Source organism: Lithobates pipiens, unplaced genomic scaffold, assembly GCF_037356315.1.
Source record: "Lithobates pipiens isolate NorthernLeopardFrog02 unplaced genomic scaffold, aLitPip1_a1.2 Scaffold_13, whole genome shotgun sequence".
NCBI lineage: Eukaryota > Metazoa > Chordata > Amphibia > Anura > Ranidae > Lithobates > Lithobates pipiens.
Window position 1 is genome coordinate 142,932,555 of NW_027507718.1, and position 21,187 is coordinate 142,953,741.

Sequence of the window (21,187 nt, forward strand, 5' to 3'; positions counted from 1 at the left end):
GGAGAGAAGTGTTGGAGGTATGACAGTGGGCACTATGTATAGGAGAGGAGTGTGGAGGGTATGACAGTGAGTAGTATGTACAGGAGAGGAGTATGGAGGGTATGGCGGTGGGCACTATGTATAGGAGAGGAGTGTGGAGGGTACAACAGTGGACACTATGTACAGGAGAGAAGTGTATGACAGCGGGCATTATGTACAGGTGAGGAGTGTGTAGGATATGACAGCGGGCGTTATGTATAGGAGAGAAGTGTGGAGGGTATGACAGTGAGCACTATGTATAGGAGAGAAGTGTGGAGAGTATGACAGTGGGCACTATGTATAGGAGAGGAGGATGAAGTAATCTGGGAAGGAAAAATGTAAAGGTTTGTGGAAGGATGTTTAGGGACTGCGTAGTGGTTAAGCGGGCCATACATGGATTGAAATTACACCAATTAAGCAGAGACCAGTCATAGTCGATCTATGTATGGGCTAGCTGGTTTTACACAAGTCAGCCTATTAACCGACTTGAGTACAAACAGCCTGTCAGGTTTTCCCCAAAACAATCTTTGCTGCCAGCTATAGTTAGCAACACTAATCATTGTATTCACTGGTAGAACACAATAGCACTGCGGGAGTGATTGCCCCATTCACAGGTCAGCAGGTGAGAGGGTGTGTGGGGACAGGCTGGGGAGAGATACTAGTCAGTCCCTGGGTAGGCACTGGTTAGTATCAGAGCCAGATACACACAGGTTACATACGCCATGATCGTTAGAGCGAGAGCAATAATTCTAGCACTAGACCTCCTCTGTAACTCTAAACATGTAACCTGTAAAAAAATGTAAAGCATGGCTTAGTACACAACAAAACATTGTGCTAACTTTAGTGTTTTTTTATGAATGAAACAGTTTCTTTCCAACATAAAAAGTTGCAAAGACCACCATTTTATTCCATAGGGTGTTGGCTAAAACAATATATAATGCTTGAGGGTTCTGAGTAATTTTCTAGCATAAAAAAAATGATGATTTTTACATGTAGGAGAGAAGTCTCAGAATGGGCCTGGTTGCCAAGGGGTTAATTATCATAAGTAATATACAAATAATTATTATAAGCTCTGTGAGTTCATCCTCTGTCTGCTGGAGAGTGTTCCAGCTTGTATTTATACTGCTGCTCTGTATGTAGCTTCTGACAGGCTGTGCAGGGAGCCCTGTATCTCCAGGAACCATAGATGATAGCAGCCCCATATTTTAACCAGTGCTGGAGTGAGTCTTTAGCTACATACCCCCCAAATATGGGGTCTCTGTGACTCCTGATTGCCGAGCTACAATCCTCGAAGTAATTTTTTTTTTTTTTTGGGCAAAAGGGCCTATTTTGAGAAAGGGGCCTGGAGCTGCAGCTCCAATAGCCCCTATGTTAATCCGACCCTGCTTGCAGATGTGCATGTGCATCTAAATACTACATTGGACCTACATGTGGGTCCATGCACTTAACAATTCATTGACAATTAGACCCCTTTCACACGAGGCGCTTTACAGGCCCTACAGCGCTAAAAATAACTCCTGTCTCTCCAGTGTGAAAGCCCGAGTTCTTTCACACTTGGAGCGGTGCGCTTGCAAGACGTTAAAAAAACTCCTGCAAAAGCAGCATCTTTGGAGCGGTGTATACACCACTCCTGCCCATTAAAATCAATGGGGCAGCGCAGCTATACCACTTTGCGGTGGTTTTAACCCTTAGCCACTGGCAGGGGGGATAAAAGCACCCCACTAGCGGCCGGATAGCACTGCAAAATTGATGGTAAAGCGCCTCTAAAAATAGTGACGCTTTACCGCGGACGCACCCACCGGCCTAGTGTGAAAGAGGCCTAAATATTGATATATTTATATTTCATTATTATTCTTTACTGCTTACATTTTTATTTGTATGTAATTTTTTGTTTATATGCATATATTCACAGTAAATCTGGTGATTCCTGTCTCTTGAGGGGTGTTAAACGTGTTGGTATCCTATCAAAAGGCCTTATTTTGCGGGGCAACCGGGAATTTCAGCTAACCTTGTTATGCTCAAACAAGCCAACTTGCAACTTGATAAAGAGGATTGCAGAGGTTCTCCCAGAACAGCTAGAGGTAAGTCTTTCTTTAGTGTGCGTTTTGTGCATTAAGATTAAAAATGTAAAATCTCCACCAACCACTGTTTTATCTAAAATGTAGGATAATACAATATTTGTTTAAAAAGTATAAATTATTCAGAATAAAACTACTTTAACCACTAGGCGTCCTCGCTATAGCTGAAAGACAGGTGCAGCGCGGATGCCAATTGCCGGGAGGCCGTCCCTGGACGTCCTCCTGTTTACTTCCGCAATGCGCGCGCGCTCCCGGGAGCGCGCATCAGGGAAGTTCTGTGCTGGCTGTGTCCCTTGGACACAGCCAGTCACAGATCGCTGTAAATGGCCAATCACAGCGGCCGTTTACAGCGCGATCGGCGTGTCCAATGAGAGATAATCTCATATGTAAACATATGAGATCATCTCTCATCGCCAGCTCTCCCTCCTCACACAGAGACAGTGTGTGAGGAGGGAGAGATGAACTTCTGCAGCAGTGGGTGCAAAAAAAATAAAGTGCCATCTGTTATCAGTGTCACGTGTCATTAGTGCCACATATTAGTGTCATCAGTGTCGCGTGCCATCTGTCATCAGTGCCACGTCCGTTTCATGTGTCATTGTCCTGGTGCTCCGGGGCCTTCAAAAGTGTAATAGGTCATCAACAAGTTAGATGTGTAATTTATGCTCCTAGAACACGTGACAGTATTCCCTACATGTTGGGCCTCTCTATGTGGCTAGGCTGTGGAAAAGTCCCACACATGTGGTATCATAATACTCAGGAGGAGTAGCAGAATGTATTTTGTGGCATTATTTGTGGTATATGCATGCCATGTGAGAAATACCTGACAATTTGGGGAGGAAAAAAACTTCATATTGCAAAGAAATGTGGGAAAAAATGACAACATCAAAAACCTCAACATGCATCTTACTAAATACCTTGGAATGTCTACTTTCAAAAAAGGGGTCATTTGGGGGGTATTTGTACTTTCCTGGCTTGTTCGAGTTGCAAGAAATGAGGCCACCAGTACATCAGGTGTGATCTTTTTTATTTTATTTTTTTTATGATTTGCACTGTAGCTTGTAGACTCTATAACTTTCACAAAGACCAAATAATATCCAGGAATTTGGGTTATTTTTACCAAAGATATGTAGCAGTATAAATTGTGGCCAAAATTTATGAAGAAAAATTAATAATTTGCTAAATTTTATCACAGAAACAAAGAAAAATGCGTTTTTTTCCCCAAAATTTTCAGTTTTTTTACTTTATAGCACAAAAAATAAAAAACCCAGAGGGGATCGAATACCATCAAAAGAAAGCTCTGTGTATGAAAAAAGGACAAAAAAATTTATTTGGGTACAGTGTTGCATGACTGAGTAATTGTAATTCAAAGTGTAAGAGCACGAGGGGTGTTTAAGTGCCCTGTTGTCAAGTGGTTCTGAGGTTTTAAAGTTCTAAAGGGAAACCTTTTTTTCTTAAAATTTGCGGTGTTAAAAAAAAAAAAAGAATTTAAGATTTACTTTCAAAGTTTTTACAATTTCATTCATGCTCCATAGTATAGCTTTCACTATACTTCCAGCACTGCGACTAGAAGTGCTGCAGTTCTCCTACACAGAAGCTGTACTGCTATTTTTCCACTCCTCCTCTCCCGTTGTCGTTTTACAGATTGCCTTGTATATTCTTAAATATTCACAAAATACAAGGTGTTCTATGAATGGACAAAGGAAGAGAGCAGCAGATAAAAGTACAGATTCTGTGTATGAGAGCCCCGCAGTTCCTCATAGTCACAGTGCCATAAGTATAGTGAAAGCTATAGGCCCCTTTCACACAGATGACGTTATCTACCGTAGCTTAATGCACACAATGCTTTCCTATGGCCCCATTCACACACTGCGTTTAGTGACGGTTTTGTTACATGTGGTTTTGTGCAGATAGAAAAAATAAAGTTGACTGCGTCCAGGAACGATTTCCTGCAGCTATCTGCAGGTAATCGCAGTGTACTATTTCTCCTGCAGATAGCAGCGGCAACAAGAAAAGAAAAACAATAGTAAGCACATCAGAAAGAATTTGCCAAACGCAGCTAAATGCAGCCGCATGTAAACGCAGCTAATCGCAATGTACAACTGCAAGTGAACGCTATGCCAGGATTCTCTGAATTTCAAAATAACAAAACATGCTTTTAACAGCGACAGAACAGCCGTCCTTGTGAAAGGGGCCTTACTGTCCAGCCTGAATGAAACTAAATAGTAAAGGAAAATAAGAAATGAAAAACAAAAAAGTTTTTTGGAGTTCTGCTCGAATACTAAATTTGTCGGTCTTTGCCCCTTCTTGCAAGGTGGAGAAGGGGAAACTACATTTGTTTTTCACCAACTAGTGGACCCTGATTATGGCCTATGATTTTAATGCTATAGGATCAGGCTACAATATAGAATTTCAGTTCACTCTTTTGTAGCTGTTTTATGTTGAACCTTCATCTGACATCCCAAAGATAGATGGTGGATATGAAGTTGGTAATTGAGGGACTCCTCACGGAGAGTGATCATTCTGGTTCCACCACCAGAGAAGTTCAGAGGGTTCTATTCAAATCTATTTACTGTACCCAAAAAGGAAGCGTCACTGAAGGATTTCAGCAGATTCAGGAAGTCCAAAAGTTTCAGGATGTAATTGATCATTTGGTAGTTGTATCGCTTCCTCCTGGAGAATTTTTGGCATTGATAAGTCATACAGGACCTGAACGTACGCATCCCAATATGTTGAGGTTATTAGCATTTTCTGATGTTTTTGGTGGGGCAGGACTGCTTTTATTTTGTGACCCTTTCCTTAATCCTCATCTCCTCCACTTTTTCAAGCACTAGAATTCCTCCATCTGAGGGCAATCTGTGTGACCTTTCATTCTGAGAGTTGAGCTAGTTCCTAAATCTCAAAACCTCTTGACTGTGCTTGTTTCCTCAGTACAGAGTACCTAGGCTTGGGTTTGGATATTGGACAAGCAAAAGTTCTCCTGCCCCTAGAGATGCTTCATACCTTAAAGGACCATTTTGGACAACCGTACAGTGCTTGCTGGTCTTCCCTTACTGATGGTTTATTTTGTTTAATTTTTTTGCCCGAAGTTGGCCTTTTAAGCATTTCTTTAGTGTGTAACAAGTTTGGTAAGTTTTAGAAACAAAGATGATTTTTCATAATTTGCTAAAGTAGTAGCTGCACAGAACAGCTGAATTAACCATACTTGTATTTTCAATGTAAAATTTGCAAAAAGTTTCAGACAGGTTTATTGCTCCCTAAAAGAAAGCTCACAAGTGTGATTATTAGTCACACATTTAAGTACACCTTACTACATAACAAGGTATCTCGGAAAAAATTGACAACAAAGACTGTTAGCTTGATAGCTACCCCCTACTCTGTGTCAGTTCCATTAATAAATACACTGTGACAATGTATTTAGACCTGTTGTTTTGTTTGCAAAGTAATGAGGTATTAAGGGGGGTTGTGATGTCAAAGAGAGACTGTAATAAAAATGAGGGGTGAGATTTCTAGGGGGTTGGGGATTTTGATGTGAAGAGGTAATTGCAGACACTGATGTAAAAGGGAGACTTTGATGAGAATGGATCTGTGGACACTGATGTGAAGGGGAGACACTGATGAGAAGGGGTCTGCAGACACTGATGTGAAGGGGTAGACAAGAAAAACCTTACCAGAGAATGAATGCCAAGTCATCAAAAATATTGAAGACCGAGAATGGTGTACAAGAAGTGTTAGCCCCAGAATAGTAATGTCAACTATTGAGCTTCTGGATGGCATGGGGAGATCAGAGGTTAGTGAATCACAACAGTGATTGAACACAATCATAAATATTTAATCAGGAAAACTAGTTTGTGTATTGTGTAGTTTTTCTACTATAAAGTGATCTTGCATAAAATGTTGCCAAGATTAAAAACTGTAGTGCTAAAATGCAAGTACATACATTGGGCTTCGAATCAATCCTCCTAGAGCTCTTTGACTCCTAAGCCAAGGTTGTCTCAACTTCTGCTTAAAGTGATTGTAAACAATCACCTTCACGGTGAATGGCTGTGCAGCGGGGGGGGGGGGGGGAGCATGTCGGGAAAAGTCTGGTATTTGGAGGAGAGCAGACTTAGTTCCCAGCATAGCTAGAGAACTGACCACAGTGTGTTCACCTGCTTAGTGTGATAAATTTTTAATAGGAAAGCAGAGAAACTGGCAGGAATTAAGCCTTGCCAACTATCAGCAACCTATCAAATATCAGATGTTCAGTGGCTACTAGAGGTTTTGACAAATTATAGGATAGAAAGACTTACTTTTTTTTACTTGTGAAGAACCATAGCCTAGTCATTAGAGACCAACAGGTTTTCGTTCATGTCTTTCCGTAAGGAATACCGGTTTCCTTGCATCCTATTTTATTGCGTTTGTAATGAAAAAGCTTTTAGTTCTTGAACTCACTAATGCCTTTTAGTAACCATTTTTTAGTCATATAACTTGTTTATTCTTGTTGCTTTTTTTTTTTTCTATCTGCAGAAGTTATCCAAAAAGCAACATAGTGTAACCTATGACATGGAAGAGGCTCACCTTCTGATTACATTCTCTGATGAACCAAGCATACAGTTCACAGTGCTTCTTACCTGCCATAACGACCTGTTTGCTAAAAATACAGAAAAAAAGGAGGAGGCTGGAGAAACAGAAGATCTGGAGAAAAAGGAGAAAGGTGAACATTTGATTGATTAAAGCTGAACTCCAGGCACACACAAAAAAAACGTTCACTTGCACCAAATGCCTTTGCAGACCCAGATTTTAATTGGTAAAAGTAACAGTGACACCATCACTGTGTTGTGCAGAGAGCAGTCATGGGGGGAGGGTGGGGGAACAGGCCCCACCCCTTATAGGCTGCCTACAGAAAACTACAGGATGGGGCAAAGATGGGACCATTCACCCTGCACAAGGAGAGAGAGCCGCAGTGACTGGTCTTTATTACAGGAAGGTAACGTTTCACACTGAGTTACTGTACAGTTCTGGAGGAAATACACAAAGCACACCAAGATTCAAAGAATTGAAGGGGATTTGTATTTTTTTTTTTTTTTTTTTAAGTTCTGTTTATTATTTTCACATAAAGCATACAATACAAACAGTGAACGCCTCAACTGGACACGTCCATCCCAGCCAACCGGCCGCTAAACTATCTAACAGAGTTCTTCTAACTGCCCTCCCACCCCCCAACTTCCCGTCCCCCCCTGGGTCACAGCTCGACCTCCTACCGGATTCTCCTGCTGTCCTGCATCACATTAACATGTCAACCCCTTCTTCATAAACCCAGTCTCCGTACCTCCCAAGAGGTATCTCACCAGTCATTATCTAACAGCGTGTCTTCTTCAGTACATGCAGGCCCTGCACCCAGTTAACCATGTATCTCCAGTCCGGCTCACCCCACTGTGGATCCGGAATTAAACCATGTGTGCCATACCTTGTCAAACTTCTTCATGCACCCCCTAGCTTCATAAGTGGCCTTGTAATATGGTAGCATCAAGTTAACCAGACCCTTCCAGAAGGAAATACTCGGAGCCCTGACCTTTTTCCAGTGCATCAATATGGCTTTCCTACTGTAGAATAGTAGCACATTCAGCATTGTGCGCATGGCACGTGACGCGAACACTTCCTCCACCAACCCTAGCAGGCACACCCGTACTGTTAATGGGACTGGCACTTGGATTAGATCAGATATACAAGAGACAACCTCCTCCCAAAATGCCTGCACCTGGGGACATCCCCAGAAGATGTGATCCGCATCTGCGGGAGCGCAGGAGCACCTCCAGCATTTCGCAAACACAGTCGGGTAGATCTTGTGTAATCTGGCCGGGGTATAGTAGTTCCTGTGCAGAAATTTGAACTGGATTAGCCTGTCCCGTGCAGACACCAAGTGTCTAAACGGTTGGGCCCATAGGGAGTCCCAGTCCCTCCCCCCTTACCTCCGGTACCTCCTCCGCCCATCTGTCCCTACATTTAACAATCGCTAAAGATGTGGATGCGAACATTGCTTTGTAAGTTAGCGAGAGAGGTTTGACCAAACTCTCACTTCGTAATAAAGTTTCGAGCAAGGAGGGCACTGACTCCGCCCTCACCGCACGAAACTGAGCCTGAAAGGCATGCCGGATCTGTAAATACCTAAACAAGTACCCATTGGGTAGGTCATGTCTCGCCTGCAATTGTGGGAACGTGAGCAGTTCCCCAAAGGTGGTAATGTCCTGTAACGTCTTAATACCTTTTGTTGCCCAGAGCATAGGATCCGGTAAATTATAGAAGTGGGGCAACGTAGGGTTCATCCATAAAGGAGTCGACGGTGTCACCCCCTGTAAAGAGGGACACGCTTGCTTGACCGCTACCCCCCAAGCCTTAATGGTGGCCCTCATCGTTTCCGTTAGGGGCAGATCCGATCAGAGACCTCTGAACAGGGCGAACCTGAGACTCTCCAGGGAGCCCAACTGAGCTGCTTCCAGCATGGTTGCTGCATCACCCTCGTCAATCATCAGCCATCTATGTGCGAATACCATCTGGCCGGCTATATAGTATTTATGGCAGTTGGGCAGCGCCAATCCTCCCTGGTCCATTGGTTCCTGCAGTATTCCAATGCCTACCCTCGGTGACCCAGGAGCCCAAATGTAAGATGTTATAATGCTATTAAGTTTCTTAAAATAAGACTTCGAGACCCACACAGGAGCATGCCTAAGGAAATACAAAATAATCAGGAGAAATTTCATTTTTAGAAGACTAATTCTCCCAGCAAGGGACAATGGTAATCTGGTCCAGGCCTCCACCTTTTTCCTAAGTAACTGTATCAGAGGAAGCAAGTTTAGAGACATATAGTCCCGGACATTGTCTGTAATTTGAACGCCTAGATATTTCAGGGACTCAACCCATTGTAACGGTAGAGTGGGATCCGCCCTCTCCTTGGCCCCCGCATCTATCGGCAAGATAGAAGATTTACTCCAATTTACCCTTAGCCCAGAGAAAGTAGTGAAGTGGTCAATAACTTGTAGTGCCGCCCTCAGCGATGCCCCCAGGTCATTCACAAAAAGCAGCATATCGTCTGCGTAAAGCGCTAGTGTCTCGTGGATAGTACCTACTGTAATGGGACTGATCTCAGAAGAAGCGCGCAGGGCGATCGCCAGTGGTGCCAGGACGAACAGAAATGGGGATAAGTGGCAACCCTGTCGGGTCCCCCTACCCACCACAAAAAAATCTGAAATTGAGGAGCCTACTCTGATTGCTGCCTTCGGACACCTGTATAACATAGACACCCATTTTCTAAACTGCGGCCCGAAACCCATGGCCTTCAACACTGTGGACATGTATAGCCAGTCCACTGAATCGAAGGCCTTCTCAAAATCTATCAAGACCACCACCCTCGATTTATCTGCTTGCGGGGGAATCTGCAAGTGAGTAAATAACTGTCTTAAATTTGTGTCAGTCGACTTACCTGGCATAAAACCCGTTTGATCGATATTAACTACAGAGGGAAGTACAGCAGCCAACCTAGTGGCCAGTATTTTGGTCAGGATTTTTAGATCCATATTCAGCAGCACTATTGGTCTATAAGACGCGCACTCTCTGTAGGATGTTTGCCTGGTTTCAGTAAAAGGACCATATAGGTCTCTAGCATGGAGTGTGGGAGAGTATCTTGTTCATGACAATAGTCCAAAAGCAGATTAAGTCTGGGGGCTAATAATTCCACATTGGTCTTGTAAAACTCTGCTGGAAAACCATCCGGACCCGGGGCTTTGTTAGGGGAGAATGTAAATATCGTCCCTTGAATTTCTTTAATTGTGATTTTAGCATCCAGTAGAACCCTGTCTTCGTTTGACAATTGCAGTATTGGGAGGGTCTCCAGCAGAGCCTCCAAAGCCACGGGATCATAGGAAGGGATGGGAGATTACAGCTTAGAGCAATAAGTCACGAATTCTTGCATAATCCTTTCGGTTCGGTCACCAGGTTCCCCAACCCATCCCTAACCACCGGAATACACGTAGGGGGAGGGCGATCTGCCACCAGCATTGCCAAGAGTTTGCCGTTTTTATCTCCCTCCGCGAATACTGTCTGGGCATTCTTAGTCAACTCTACCCTGACTTGTCCCGTAAAATGTATAGACAGGGCGCGCCTAGCCTCCAGTAAGGCCCCATACGACTCCCCTGTTGGCGAGTCCACATGTGCCTTCGCCTCCTGCCTTTCTCGTAACGCCAATACCTCGGCATCTTCTCTATCTTTTGTCCGTGCGACCTTGATGGCCGATATGTACTCACCCGTGGTTTCCGCTTTAAAGGAGTCTGCATTAGAGCTCCAATAGGATTGCATAGCGTCTCCCACCTGGGCAGAGACCCCTTCATTTTGTATCCATCCCGGTGAGACCCGCCAACCACACCTCCTCTTCTCCTTCCCAAAGGTCAGGGTGAATGCCAGAGGATTGTGATCAGTCAATCCTCCCTCCAGATATGAGGTCTCAGACATATGGCAACACATTATTTCCAAAAGCTAGGTCAATTCTGGCTGAAGACCTGTGGGTGGTCGATATGTGCGAGTAGCATCTGTCAATCGGATGCCTCCAGCGCCACAACTCCGTCAACCACAGAGCTCCAGCCAACCAGTCCGGCAGAGTCCCCCCTGCCCGGATTGGAGGAGTCCAAAGCCGCATCAAGAACGGCGTTGAAATCCCCCAGCCATATAGTCGGAAGATGACCATATGGTGCAAGTTTGGGTAATAAATCATATAACACCTTTGAGTGAAATGGGGGAGGCACATAGACATTTACCACCACTATTCGCCTATGGAATACATCCATGACAAGCACCACATATCTCCCATCTGGATCAGACATGACCTGATGTATCACGCAGGGAACACTTTTGCTAACCAGAAGAGAAACCCCTCTCGCAAAAGTGGAATAAGTGGAGTGAAACGCCCTCTGTATCCACGGTCTGCGCAGAGCAAGGACTCTACTCCCGTCTTAAGTGTGTCTCCTGCAGGAGAATCAGGTGTGGTTTAGACACTTTGAGAAATTGGAACACTGAGGCTCTCTTAAGTCTGTGGTTAAGGCCCCGAACATTCCAAGATACAATTCTCAACTCATCCGCCATCATCAGAAGTGGCTACTATGGCCATCCAGGGTGACCCAAGTGGCGGGAGTTGGCACCCCCACAAGGTTTGTAACAACATCACTAAGACAACTTTATCAGTAATTGTATCTCTGTGTCGAGCTGTGACCCCAAAAAAACCCACCCATGCTTTTATACCAGAAACAACCCCAACATATCCGGTACTAAGCTTAGTCCCAAAACCAAAAAACGTAACCATAACTGTCACAGTGAACTCCAGCCGCACTAATCGAAAGTCCGGCAGTTCCTTAGCTGGTTCCGTAGCATCTCCACAAGCTCCTAGCAGCAATACGGGAGCCAGGCCCGACAGCAGCACCGACCAAAGTCTAGTAACTGGCCCAGCACATCAAGCAATAATTGAACATACATCCCGTGCATTTAATTCCAGAGGGGTCCTGTATGAGTCCAGCACAGGAAAGGGGGTGGAGGACATGGTATCCCATGTATATCAATAGCCCCCCGGTCTGGGAAGAACCCCCAGAGTGTCAGAGCAGGCAACCCTTGCAGTAAAGACCAGAAGGCAGTACCACATCCCCACCCTTTGTACCCCTGTCTCTTTAGTCAGAACCATAGGTAAATCCGCATGGGAGCACACGCACCCCAGGACCCCATCGAGCCGTAAAACAATAGCAGGTGGTTAGGGTACCTCCTCATTAATTGTCACCAATCCACTAGGCCCTTGCAGAGCAGGACCCCTTCAACCATGTGGTCTATAATTATACCTTCAAAATTCTTTATCCATCCAGTCAACGGCTTCTTCCGGGTGTTCAAAAAACCTCATCGATCCTTTATATTGCACTCGGAGTTTACTCGGGTATAACATGCTGTACTTGATCTCCTTCTCTCTTAGGCGCCTTCTGATGTCATTAAACGACCTCCTTTTCTGTTGCATGGCCGCAGAGAAGTCTGGAAACAGCATAATCTTTGCATTTTCATGGCACAATTCCTGCAGCCTCCTGGCACTGGACAGGATCATGTCGCGGTCTCGAAAGTTCAAGAAGCGAACCAGGAAAGGGCGAGGGAAGGCTCCAGGGGGTCGTCTGCCAGTGGGAACCCAGTGCGCCACCTCGACCACATACGCAGCGGACACCTCCTGCAGGGATAGAAGCTGTTTAGAAAATTGTTCTGCAAACTGAGAGAGCTGATCTCCTTCCGCCCCTTCAGGGAGCCCCACCACCCTGACATTATTACGCCTCTGGCGGTCCTCAGCGTCTATAGCCTTGTGTTGTAGGGACCTGACCTGGTCCCTGAGTTCCGCCACCTGGGCTCCATAATTGTGGGATGTGTCCTCCACTGCTGACACCCTTGTCTCCACTGTGCTCAGGCGGCCCCTAATTTTGTCCAGGTCATGTCTTATCAGGGTGCACTCGGACGAGAGGTGGTCTATACGCCCCATGAGTTCTGCCTTGCTGGCGTTGATTGCCTCAAGTATAGGCCGGGTTATGTCCGCCACTTCTATGCCAGAGGGACGCTCATGTCCCGCGATGATTCCCTCTGCCTCCTGAGGCTGCGTCATACCTCCCTCGAGCTCGGCGCGCTGAGACCTCGGCGGGGAAGACAAGATGGCGGGGCGGGGCCAGCCTCCATGCGCGGTGTGGTGTTGGATTTCCGCGGGGCACTGCATGCTTTAGCCGCTCTCCTCGCGGCCGATGATGGCATCACTAGCTGCCGCTCAGTGTCCCCTAGCCGGTGGGATACCTGTCGGGCGAGTAATTTGCTCCACAGTGGTCGGATGACTGTCGGAGTAGCGGAGCTGTGTGATACCACTGCTGCCTCGATCACATCCGGCCGGAAGTTAGGGGGATTTGTATATAAACTCAATTTACTTATCCTGGAGTTCAGCTTTATTCTTAATTTTACTTTAACCACTTAAGTCCCAGACTATTTGGCTGGCCAACGACCAGAGCACTTTTTTTGCGATTCGGTCGTGCAACGTGGCTCCCAAACCAAATTCACATCATTTTTTCCCCACAAATAGAACTTTCTTTTGGTGGCATTTTATCACCTCTGCAGTTTTTATTTTTAGCACTATAAACAAAAAAAGCGACAATTTTGGGGAAAAAAAGCATTATTTTTTACTTTTTGCTATAATATCCCCAAAAAATATATAAAATTATTTATTTTTTTCCCTCAGCTTAGGCCGATACGTATTCTACATATTTTTGGTGAAAAAAAAATCACATTAAGTGTTTGGTTTGCGCAAAAATAGGGGATAGTTTTAAGGCCTTTTTTTTTTTTTTTTTTTTTTACTAGTAATGGCAGTGATCAGCGATTTTTATCGTGACTGCGACATTATAGCGGACACATGACAATTTTGAATTTTTTTTGGACCATTTACATTTATACAGCGATCAGTGTGATTAAAAATGCATTGATTGTGTAAATGTGACTGGCAGTGAAGGGGTTAACACTAGGTAGTGCTGCAGGGGTTAAGTGTGTCCTAGGAAATGATTCTAACTGTGGAGAGGAGGGGCTACATGTGACACATCACTGATAACTGCTCCCGATTACAGGGAGCTGTGATCAGTGTCACTAGGCAGAACTGGGAAATGCATGTTTACATCAGCATTTCCCCGTGAGACGATCGTGAGTATCCCCGCGGACATGTAGTCCGCAGGACCCACGATACTGCTCGCGGAGCTCACCGGCGAGCAGTCGATGGCACAGCGGCAAATTCAAAGGGACGTACAGGTATGTCCATTTGCACAGCCGAGCCATTCTGTCGACTTGCGCCGACGTGCGCTGGTTGGGAACCAGTTAAAGAAAAAAAATTGAAGGTCTTCTTATCAGATTCCTCACCCCCTCTATGACCCAGTGTAAAAATTTTATGGGGGGGGGGGAGATGTTTTGGACCAGTAACCCTCTCCACTTCATTGAGAGCTGAATGGATAAATAATGTGTTGCTTTGGCCAACCCCTCCTTTACTTAGACTATTGGCAGCCCACTGGACAGGTCATAATACAAAAATATGAATACACATTGTCTAAACTGAAGCACATTTTTACATTCTGCAATTACCTATCAAGATGATAGGAGAACAACTTTAAACTGTACCATTAGAAAGTATTCAGGCAGGCCCTTTCACTACATGCTTTGGTTAATTCATCCATAAATATGACCACAAAAGATGTAGGTATAGTGTGTATGGGTTTGGCAAAGTCAGCAGATAGAGGTTTGGTGGGTCGTGTGGCTTGATGGTGGCTAGAGCGGTCGCATAGACTCACAGCTCCGGCTCTCAACTACCATCTTTACCTTATCCTGGGTCCTATCTCCTCGCTGAGGGCACCGATCTCTTCCCCACAGCAGTGGGCATCTATCGGGCTGGCCGACATAGTGAAATACAGGCCGCCCCGGCCCCCATCCACGGCGGAACAATGGCGCGGTTCAAGAGGCAGGCAAGATGGCGCCGGGTCATATGCGGAGCAAGCTGTCATGCTGCAGGCCGCCTCGTTCGCACACAAACGGACCCCCTGCTGATACAAGACTCCCAGTAGCTTGAGAGTAGCCAGGCTGTGGATTTTCCCTCTGCTGAGCCTACACTTTCCACCATTTATGCTGGCTATTCAGGATTGCAAGGCCTCCCTCTCTTCTCAGATAGCCTCTGTCCGCATGGACTTTTCATTATTAAAACAGGATGTCCAGAACATCCGTGATAGAACTGGAGTTGCTGAGGAACGTATTACTGTGCATCCCCTGTCAGTTACTATGTGTGATACTACTAGCGAGATGGCGGCACTCCACGCCAAAATCTACGATCTGGAAAATTGTTCTCACAGGAGCAATCCCAGATTTGTAGGGTTCCCAGAATGCGCGGAGGGCACCCATCCTGAAAAAAATTCTTTATTCCTGGCTGCAGGACATTTTTGGTACAGATGCGCCCTCATTCTCTCATGTTATAGAGCGCGTGCACCACACTCCTCCTCGCCCCCCTCCAGAGGGATCCCCACCACGTTCCATTATTGCTCGCATCCTCAACTTCCGGGATAAAGTTGCCATTCTGCGCCTTGCACGAGAAAAAGGCATGCTTAAGTACAATGGTAATACTATCTCCGTCTATCCTGACTTTTCTGCTGAAGTTTAACGCCAGTGAATCTCCTTCTCTCTTTCTCAAAATCCCGCCTGCACACAGAAGGCCTCTCCTATGCAATGCTCTTCCCTGCCAAACTGCACATCATTCATGATGGTAAGGCTCACTTCTACACCAGCTCCAAAGAGGCCATGGCGTGGCTGAATGACCGCTATGGCGTTGCTCATGGACGCAGAAGAGACTGAAGATGCCACTGACCTAGAACACCACTTACCAGCTGCCTTATTAACGGACCCCTGCGCATCCCTGTGTGTATCCTGTGCTTTTACTGCATTCTACAGTGTCTGCTGTTTTCGCCACCTTGTCCCCTTTGCCGGGTGATACTTCTACTGAGCCAGATACTGTGATTTACTTATCCATCCATACAGGCCTCCATTTCTAGACTCTATCCCTCACCTGTACTGTTTGCCATCCTGCCCTGTCTGGAGTGGGGACCGTCTGATTTTGCATTTATACATTTTTATTTTTATTTTTTACCACCGGTTGAGAGCCTCACTGGATTCCACATTACCCTCTCACCAGTTAGTGGGGTGGCCACGAAACAGTTTTTTACCTCTGGTTTTACTGTCAGGACGGTCTTTTAGTTTGGGATCCAGGGCTCGCTATGTTTGGGATGGCCAAGCAGGGTGGGGGGCAAAGGGTTTTATGGGACTTTGGTGGTTTTTTCTCTTCTTTTATTTTATTTATTTATTTATTTTTTTTCAGCTCATCTCTACACTTTTTTACGTAGATATTTTTTCTCAGGTTACTGCCTATGGCGGACTGCTAACGTTTTTTCTTTTTTTTCTTTTCCATTTTATGCTCATATTTACCTGCTGGCAGATACACACACTTTTTGTTTATGTGCTTGTATGTGCTTCAGGTGGAGCAGCCTATCTGGTCATTTATGTACTTGTTTTCATGTTCATCTGCTAATTTATTACTGTATGTTTTGCTATGACGAAGCCCCTAAGGATAGTCTCCTGGAACACTAGAGGTCTGAACGCACCCCAGAAAAGATCTGTTTTTTTTCTGTGTTAAAAAAGTGTCGCCCTCATATCATCTGCCTCCTGGAGACTCGCCTTACAGGCTCCAAAACAAGGGCCCTAAAACGCCCGTGGTTGTCTGACTCCTACCATGCCACCCATACTAATTACTATCCTACTGGCCAAATCTCTCCCAACTGACCCTGAAGGGCGGCTTATTGTTCTTACTTTACAGATTTGTATAGATACTGTGACCCTTACCCCCCCCCCCGTTTTGAGTGGAGGTACTCTCCAAATTGTCACTTCAGCTGCTGACTAGGCTCCCTACTTTGTGGGGGACTTCAATGCTATCTTAGATTCCATAATGGACCGCCTGGGAGGTAGGCCCTTTCCCTTTTTTGTAAACTGGCTTCAGGTTCACGGCCTTACAGAAGTGTGGCGCTGGAAACATTCGGATGTGTGCCATTTTTCCTGCGATTCTGATTCTTTCCACACCTTGTCTAGGCTAAACATGGCCTTTGCTCCGGCAGAGACTTTCCCTGTTGTCTCCGCCATTTCATATCTGCCCAGGGGGGTTCTGATCATGCCCCTCTCCCTGTGGATCTCCTCCCCCTCCCAGGTTCGGGGGCCTGCTGTTTGGCGCCTGAACTAATGGTTGTAGGACAAGATAGTGCACAGAGTATGCAGGAGGGGCATCACTAACTATTGGGGGGATAACTTGGGAAAGGTGGACCCCTCCACTGAATGGGATGCATTCAAGACAACTCTGAGGGTCACCTTCATGTCCATCACGGGGGTCTTGCGCAAAAATAACCGGATGCTTACTGAGGAGCTTGAGACTGTTATGGTGCGTGCAGAGTATGCTTATGCCTCTAACCCTGCCTCTGACACGAGGGAGGAATGGTTACAGAGCCGTAGGGAGTATGAACTACGTCTGCTGGACCTCACGCAAAAACACATGCTGCATGCTACTCAGAAATTCTTTGAACATGTTAATAAAGCCGAATTTCTCTTGGCATATCTGACTAGACCTGACCATTCTCCCATTTCCATCCCATGTACTGTATCATTACTGCCCAAGGCACCATCAGTGATAACCCACGGGATATCTTAGACTCCTTTTTATGCTTCTACAAAGACCTGTACACCTCTAGGGTTGACTATGACTAATTTCAACTGAACGACTACTTGACTGACCTATCTCTCCCCTCCTTATCGAATGAGGGGCGTGATATGCTGAAGGCACCTATCTCTGAAGAGATTGCTGCGACCATTTCACAAATGCCTGCACATAAGACTCCTGGCCCAGACGGCTTCCTGACTGAATGGTATACACAATTTAAAGACCTTTTGTCCCTTTCTTTTGCGGACCTTTAACAAAGCCCTAGATGTTGGGGTCCTCCCCCAATGATGTGGGAGGCTCTGATTATACTTCTATTGAAAACCCCGTAAGGACCCACTTAAATGCGAATCTTACCGCCCAATTTCGCTCATTAATGTGGACGTTAAGATTCTGGACAAAATATTATCAAATCGTTTGAACAATGTAGTCGCGTCCCTGGTCAACAGCGACCAGGGGGGCGTTGTGCCAACCTTCAGGGTTTTTTGGGTTCCTACTCAGAGGAACCTCTTACCTGGACCTGTAAAAGACTCTGCCAGAACTTTCATGCCACTGTCTTAATAGTACACCAAGCCTTGTTTTCTCAGAGCCCAGTCCTCCAAGGAGAGACTTACAGACAAAACCTTGTTTCTTCGGATGACGAGGCCCGGGTACCATACCATCTTGGGAGTCAAAATAACGGCCCGAGATATGGATCCGGTCAGCATAGCCCTTAAGCCTCTGCAGGGACCTGAATAGAGCTTTCTTCATAGCACATGTTTTACATGACCAACCACTTAAGACACTGGCGGAAAATCTGAGGTGCTCCCCATATGGGAGGGGTTATATAAGGGAGGAATTCTCCTTAAGGGGGATTAACCAGTGTCCAATCACTGAAGGTGCCTATCTAACCCACTATGTAATGAAGGCTCTGCGTCTCATAATGTATGATCAAGAAATTCTGTTTGCTTTGTTGGAAGCAGCTTGGCATTGCATGCCATTGCTGAGCCTATCATCTACTAGGATCCCCAGGTCCTTTTCAATCCTACATTCCCCCAAAGGTTCACCCCCTAGTGAGTAGATTGCATTCATATTTCTTTATCGTACATCATAGGACACAGAGCCTTAAGTATTTACTTAGTGGGTTATAGCCACCTTCAGGTGTTGACACTGGCACACCCAATACAGGAAGTTGACTCTCCTATGTAACACCTGCTCCTTCCAGGAGTACCTCAATTTTTTCACCAGTGTCTAAAGGTGTTGGCACAAGTGAAGATGTGCTCTGTGGAGCTCCAGGAGGGATCCATGCTTGATTTAAAAAGCCTCCACAACCAGATCCATCCCACCACTGTGGCTCCAAGATGGTACCAGGGCCTTGCATAGAAGAACACGGTTTCCCTGTAACGCTCCTCTTTCAGGGCTAGACCCTAGGAACCAGGACTCTTTTTGGTCTTACTACATTACCTAAGGCTGGATTCACACCTATGCAGTTTTATTGCTTTTTGCATTTTGCAGGTTTGCACTAGAGTCCATCTAAGATGGTTTCCTATGGAACACGATCTGTAGTGCAAATCTGCAAAATGCAGAAAGCACAAAAAAATGCATAGGTGTGAATCCAGCCTAAAGCTGTCCAGAGGGGTGCTATACATGGTCCAAAGGAGTGGAACCCCTATTAAAAGGGCCCCAGTCTTTGAAGGTTTAACCACGCTGCCCACCGCGATGGGTGATGTTTGAATCTGTCTGTTTACAGCAATATCCTGCAGCGAGGAAAAGGTAAGAGGAAAGCATAGGAACTGCAAAGTCCACCTATGACTTTTTCTTTCAGTTGTATTGTAAAATGCCTTAACTCCTCTAGAGGGAGTAATAGGTGTATAGACCCTGTGCTAATACAGCGTGTGTCTCAGCAGCTGGAGGGGGTCTCCTCTCCCTTTAAATGGGGAAACGGAGTGGATATGGATACATGTTATGTTTAAAGGAGCATAAATCTGAAAAGCTGATAAAAATGGCTGTGTAAATCCCCTCCCCCACCGCCTTCCTCCCCTCTGAGGTGACTCTTGCTAAAGCACAGGAAAGGGCGTGGCACATAGACAATCAGGCTCACACCTGAAAAAGATTAAAGCTGTTACTCTAGGAAACAGACGTGTCCTGTGGCAGCCTTGCTTCAGCTGCTCTGATACACTAAGACCCCTTTCACACCACACCGCCCATAGCGTGGGCGGTAAAACGCGCTATTTTTAGTGGCGTTTTACCGCCGGATTTGGGGCGCATTTCGGCCGCTAGCAGGGCGCTTTTACCCCCCGCTAGCGGCCGGGAAAAGGTTAAAACCACCGGCAATACGCCGCAATAGCGTTTTGCAGGCGGTATTACAGCGCTATCCCATTGATTTCAATGGGGAGCAGCGGTGGAGGAGCGGTAAACACACTGCTCCAAAGAAGCTGCTGGCAGGACTTTTCCCTGACGTCCTGCCAGCGCACCACTGTAGTGTGAAAGCCTTCGGGCTTTCACACTACACATAATGGTGCAGCTTCTTTAAGGCGGATTGCAGGCGCTATTTCTAACGCTATAGCGCCTGCAAAACGCCCTGGTGTGAAAGGGGTGTAAGTGCTGGTGTACATGAGTGGTTTACACAGGCATTTGCAGTACAGAAAAAAATGTATTGTTTAGCATTAGATCATTCTACGCTACCACTGTTTTTCCTACTATTGTTCAAATAAATAGAACAGTTCTTAGAGTACCTTTTTGCTTTTTGTGCTTTGCACTATGGCTTCAAGGCTTACAACTAAGGCACCAAAACCACCCCCAGGCGCTGAGAACTCCAGACATGCCTCCATATTGTCATCCTCTCCGGAGATACCTGACATGGCAAGCCAGGGTGAGTCATTGGAAGCAATTGGTGGTGCAACTGCTTCTCACACTTCAGCCCCTGTATACGTGATTGAAGATGCATTTTCCTCTGCCCTGCAGGGCTTAGAGGGAAGATTAGGTGGCTTTAATCGTATCCTCCATTAAAGGGTATAAGATGTGTGTTGGATCCCTCTCTCCCACTCCAAACCCCTTACCAGGGGAACAGGATGAGGTATTACCCTCAAATGATCGGGAAAAACAAACCGATTACTCCTCTGCAGTGGGAAACAACAGTTGAAGTTTCAGCTTCACAATCTGAGGTACAAATCCTTACGGACATGGTTCACTCCACTTTCATGCTACCCCTAACAGTCAGCTGAAAGTCTGGTTTCTTCTCTGGGTTCCTTGAAACCTTCACAACCAGTGCATGCGTTTCCAGTCCACACATTACTAGAGAAGCTTATTTATACCGAATGGTAAGCATTTTCTCCTTCCAAAGAGATCCTCAGTTCTCTATCCTATGGAGGAAAAATTCACCAAAAAAATGGAAAGTTCCAGCAGTAGATGGTGCGATTTTCAGTGTGAATAAAAGTTTAACTTGTCCCGTAGACAATGCACAAATGCTAAACAATCCAATGGATAAAAAGTTGGAATTCCTGTTTAAATCTCTTCCTTTCGCAGGCACTGTTGCTCATCCTGCAATTACAGCTATAGGCATCTGTCAGTCCTTACCAGTTCACAGAGGCCCTTAACGAGCTCCCTGCACAACAGGCCAGTGAGTTGGCCGATTTACCAAAAGAATTATGTTTTGCCATAGATGCTATAAAGGATTCTATTCACCAGGCGATCCGCCTTGCACTTGTGCTAGTACACATGCGTAGGACCCTTTGACTAAGGGGTTGGTCTGCCGAAGCACCCTGCAAAAACCTACTGTGTAATTTCCCATTTCATGGGGAGCGACTATTTGTCA

General features: G+C 45.7%; 1 protein-coding gene across 1 annotated transcript in view; it reads left to right on the plus strand.

The window, feature by feature from the left end:
• The window catches only part of ZFR2 (zinc finger RNA binding protein 2), a 379,518-nt gene that overhangs the window by 278,500 nt on the left and 79,831 nt on the right, over positions 1-21,187 (plus strand). Inside the window, exons 12-13 of the mRNA XM_077475662.1 lie at positions 1,931-2,099; positions 6,603-6,789. Coding sequence (XP_077331788.1) covers positions 1,931-2,099; positions 6,603-6,789 — 356 coding nt within the window. The remainder of the gene's footprint in view (positions 1-1,930; positions 2,100-6,602; positions 6,790-21,187) is intronic.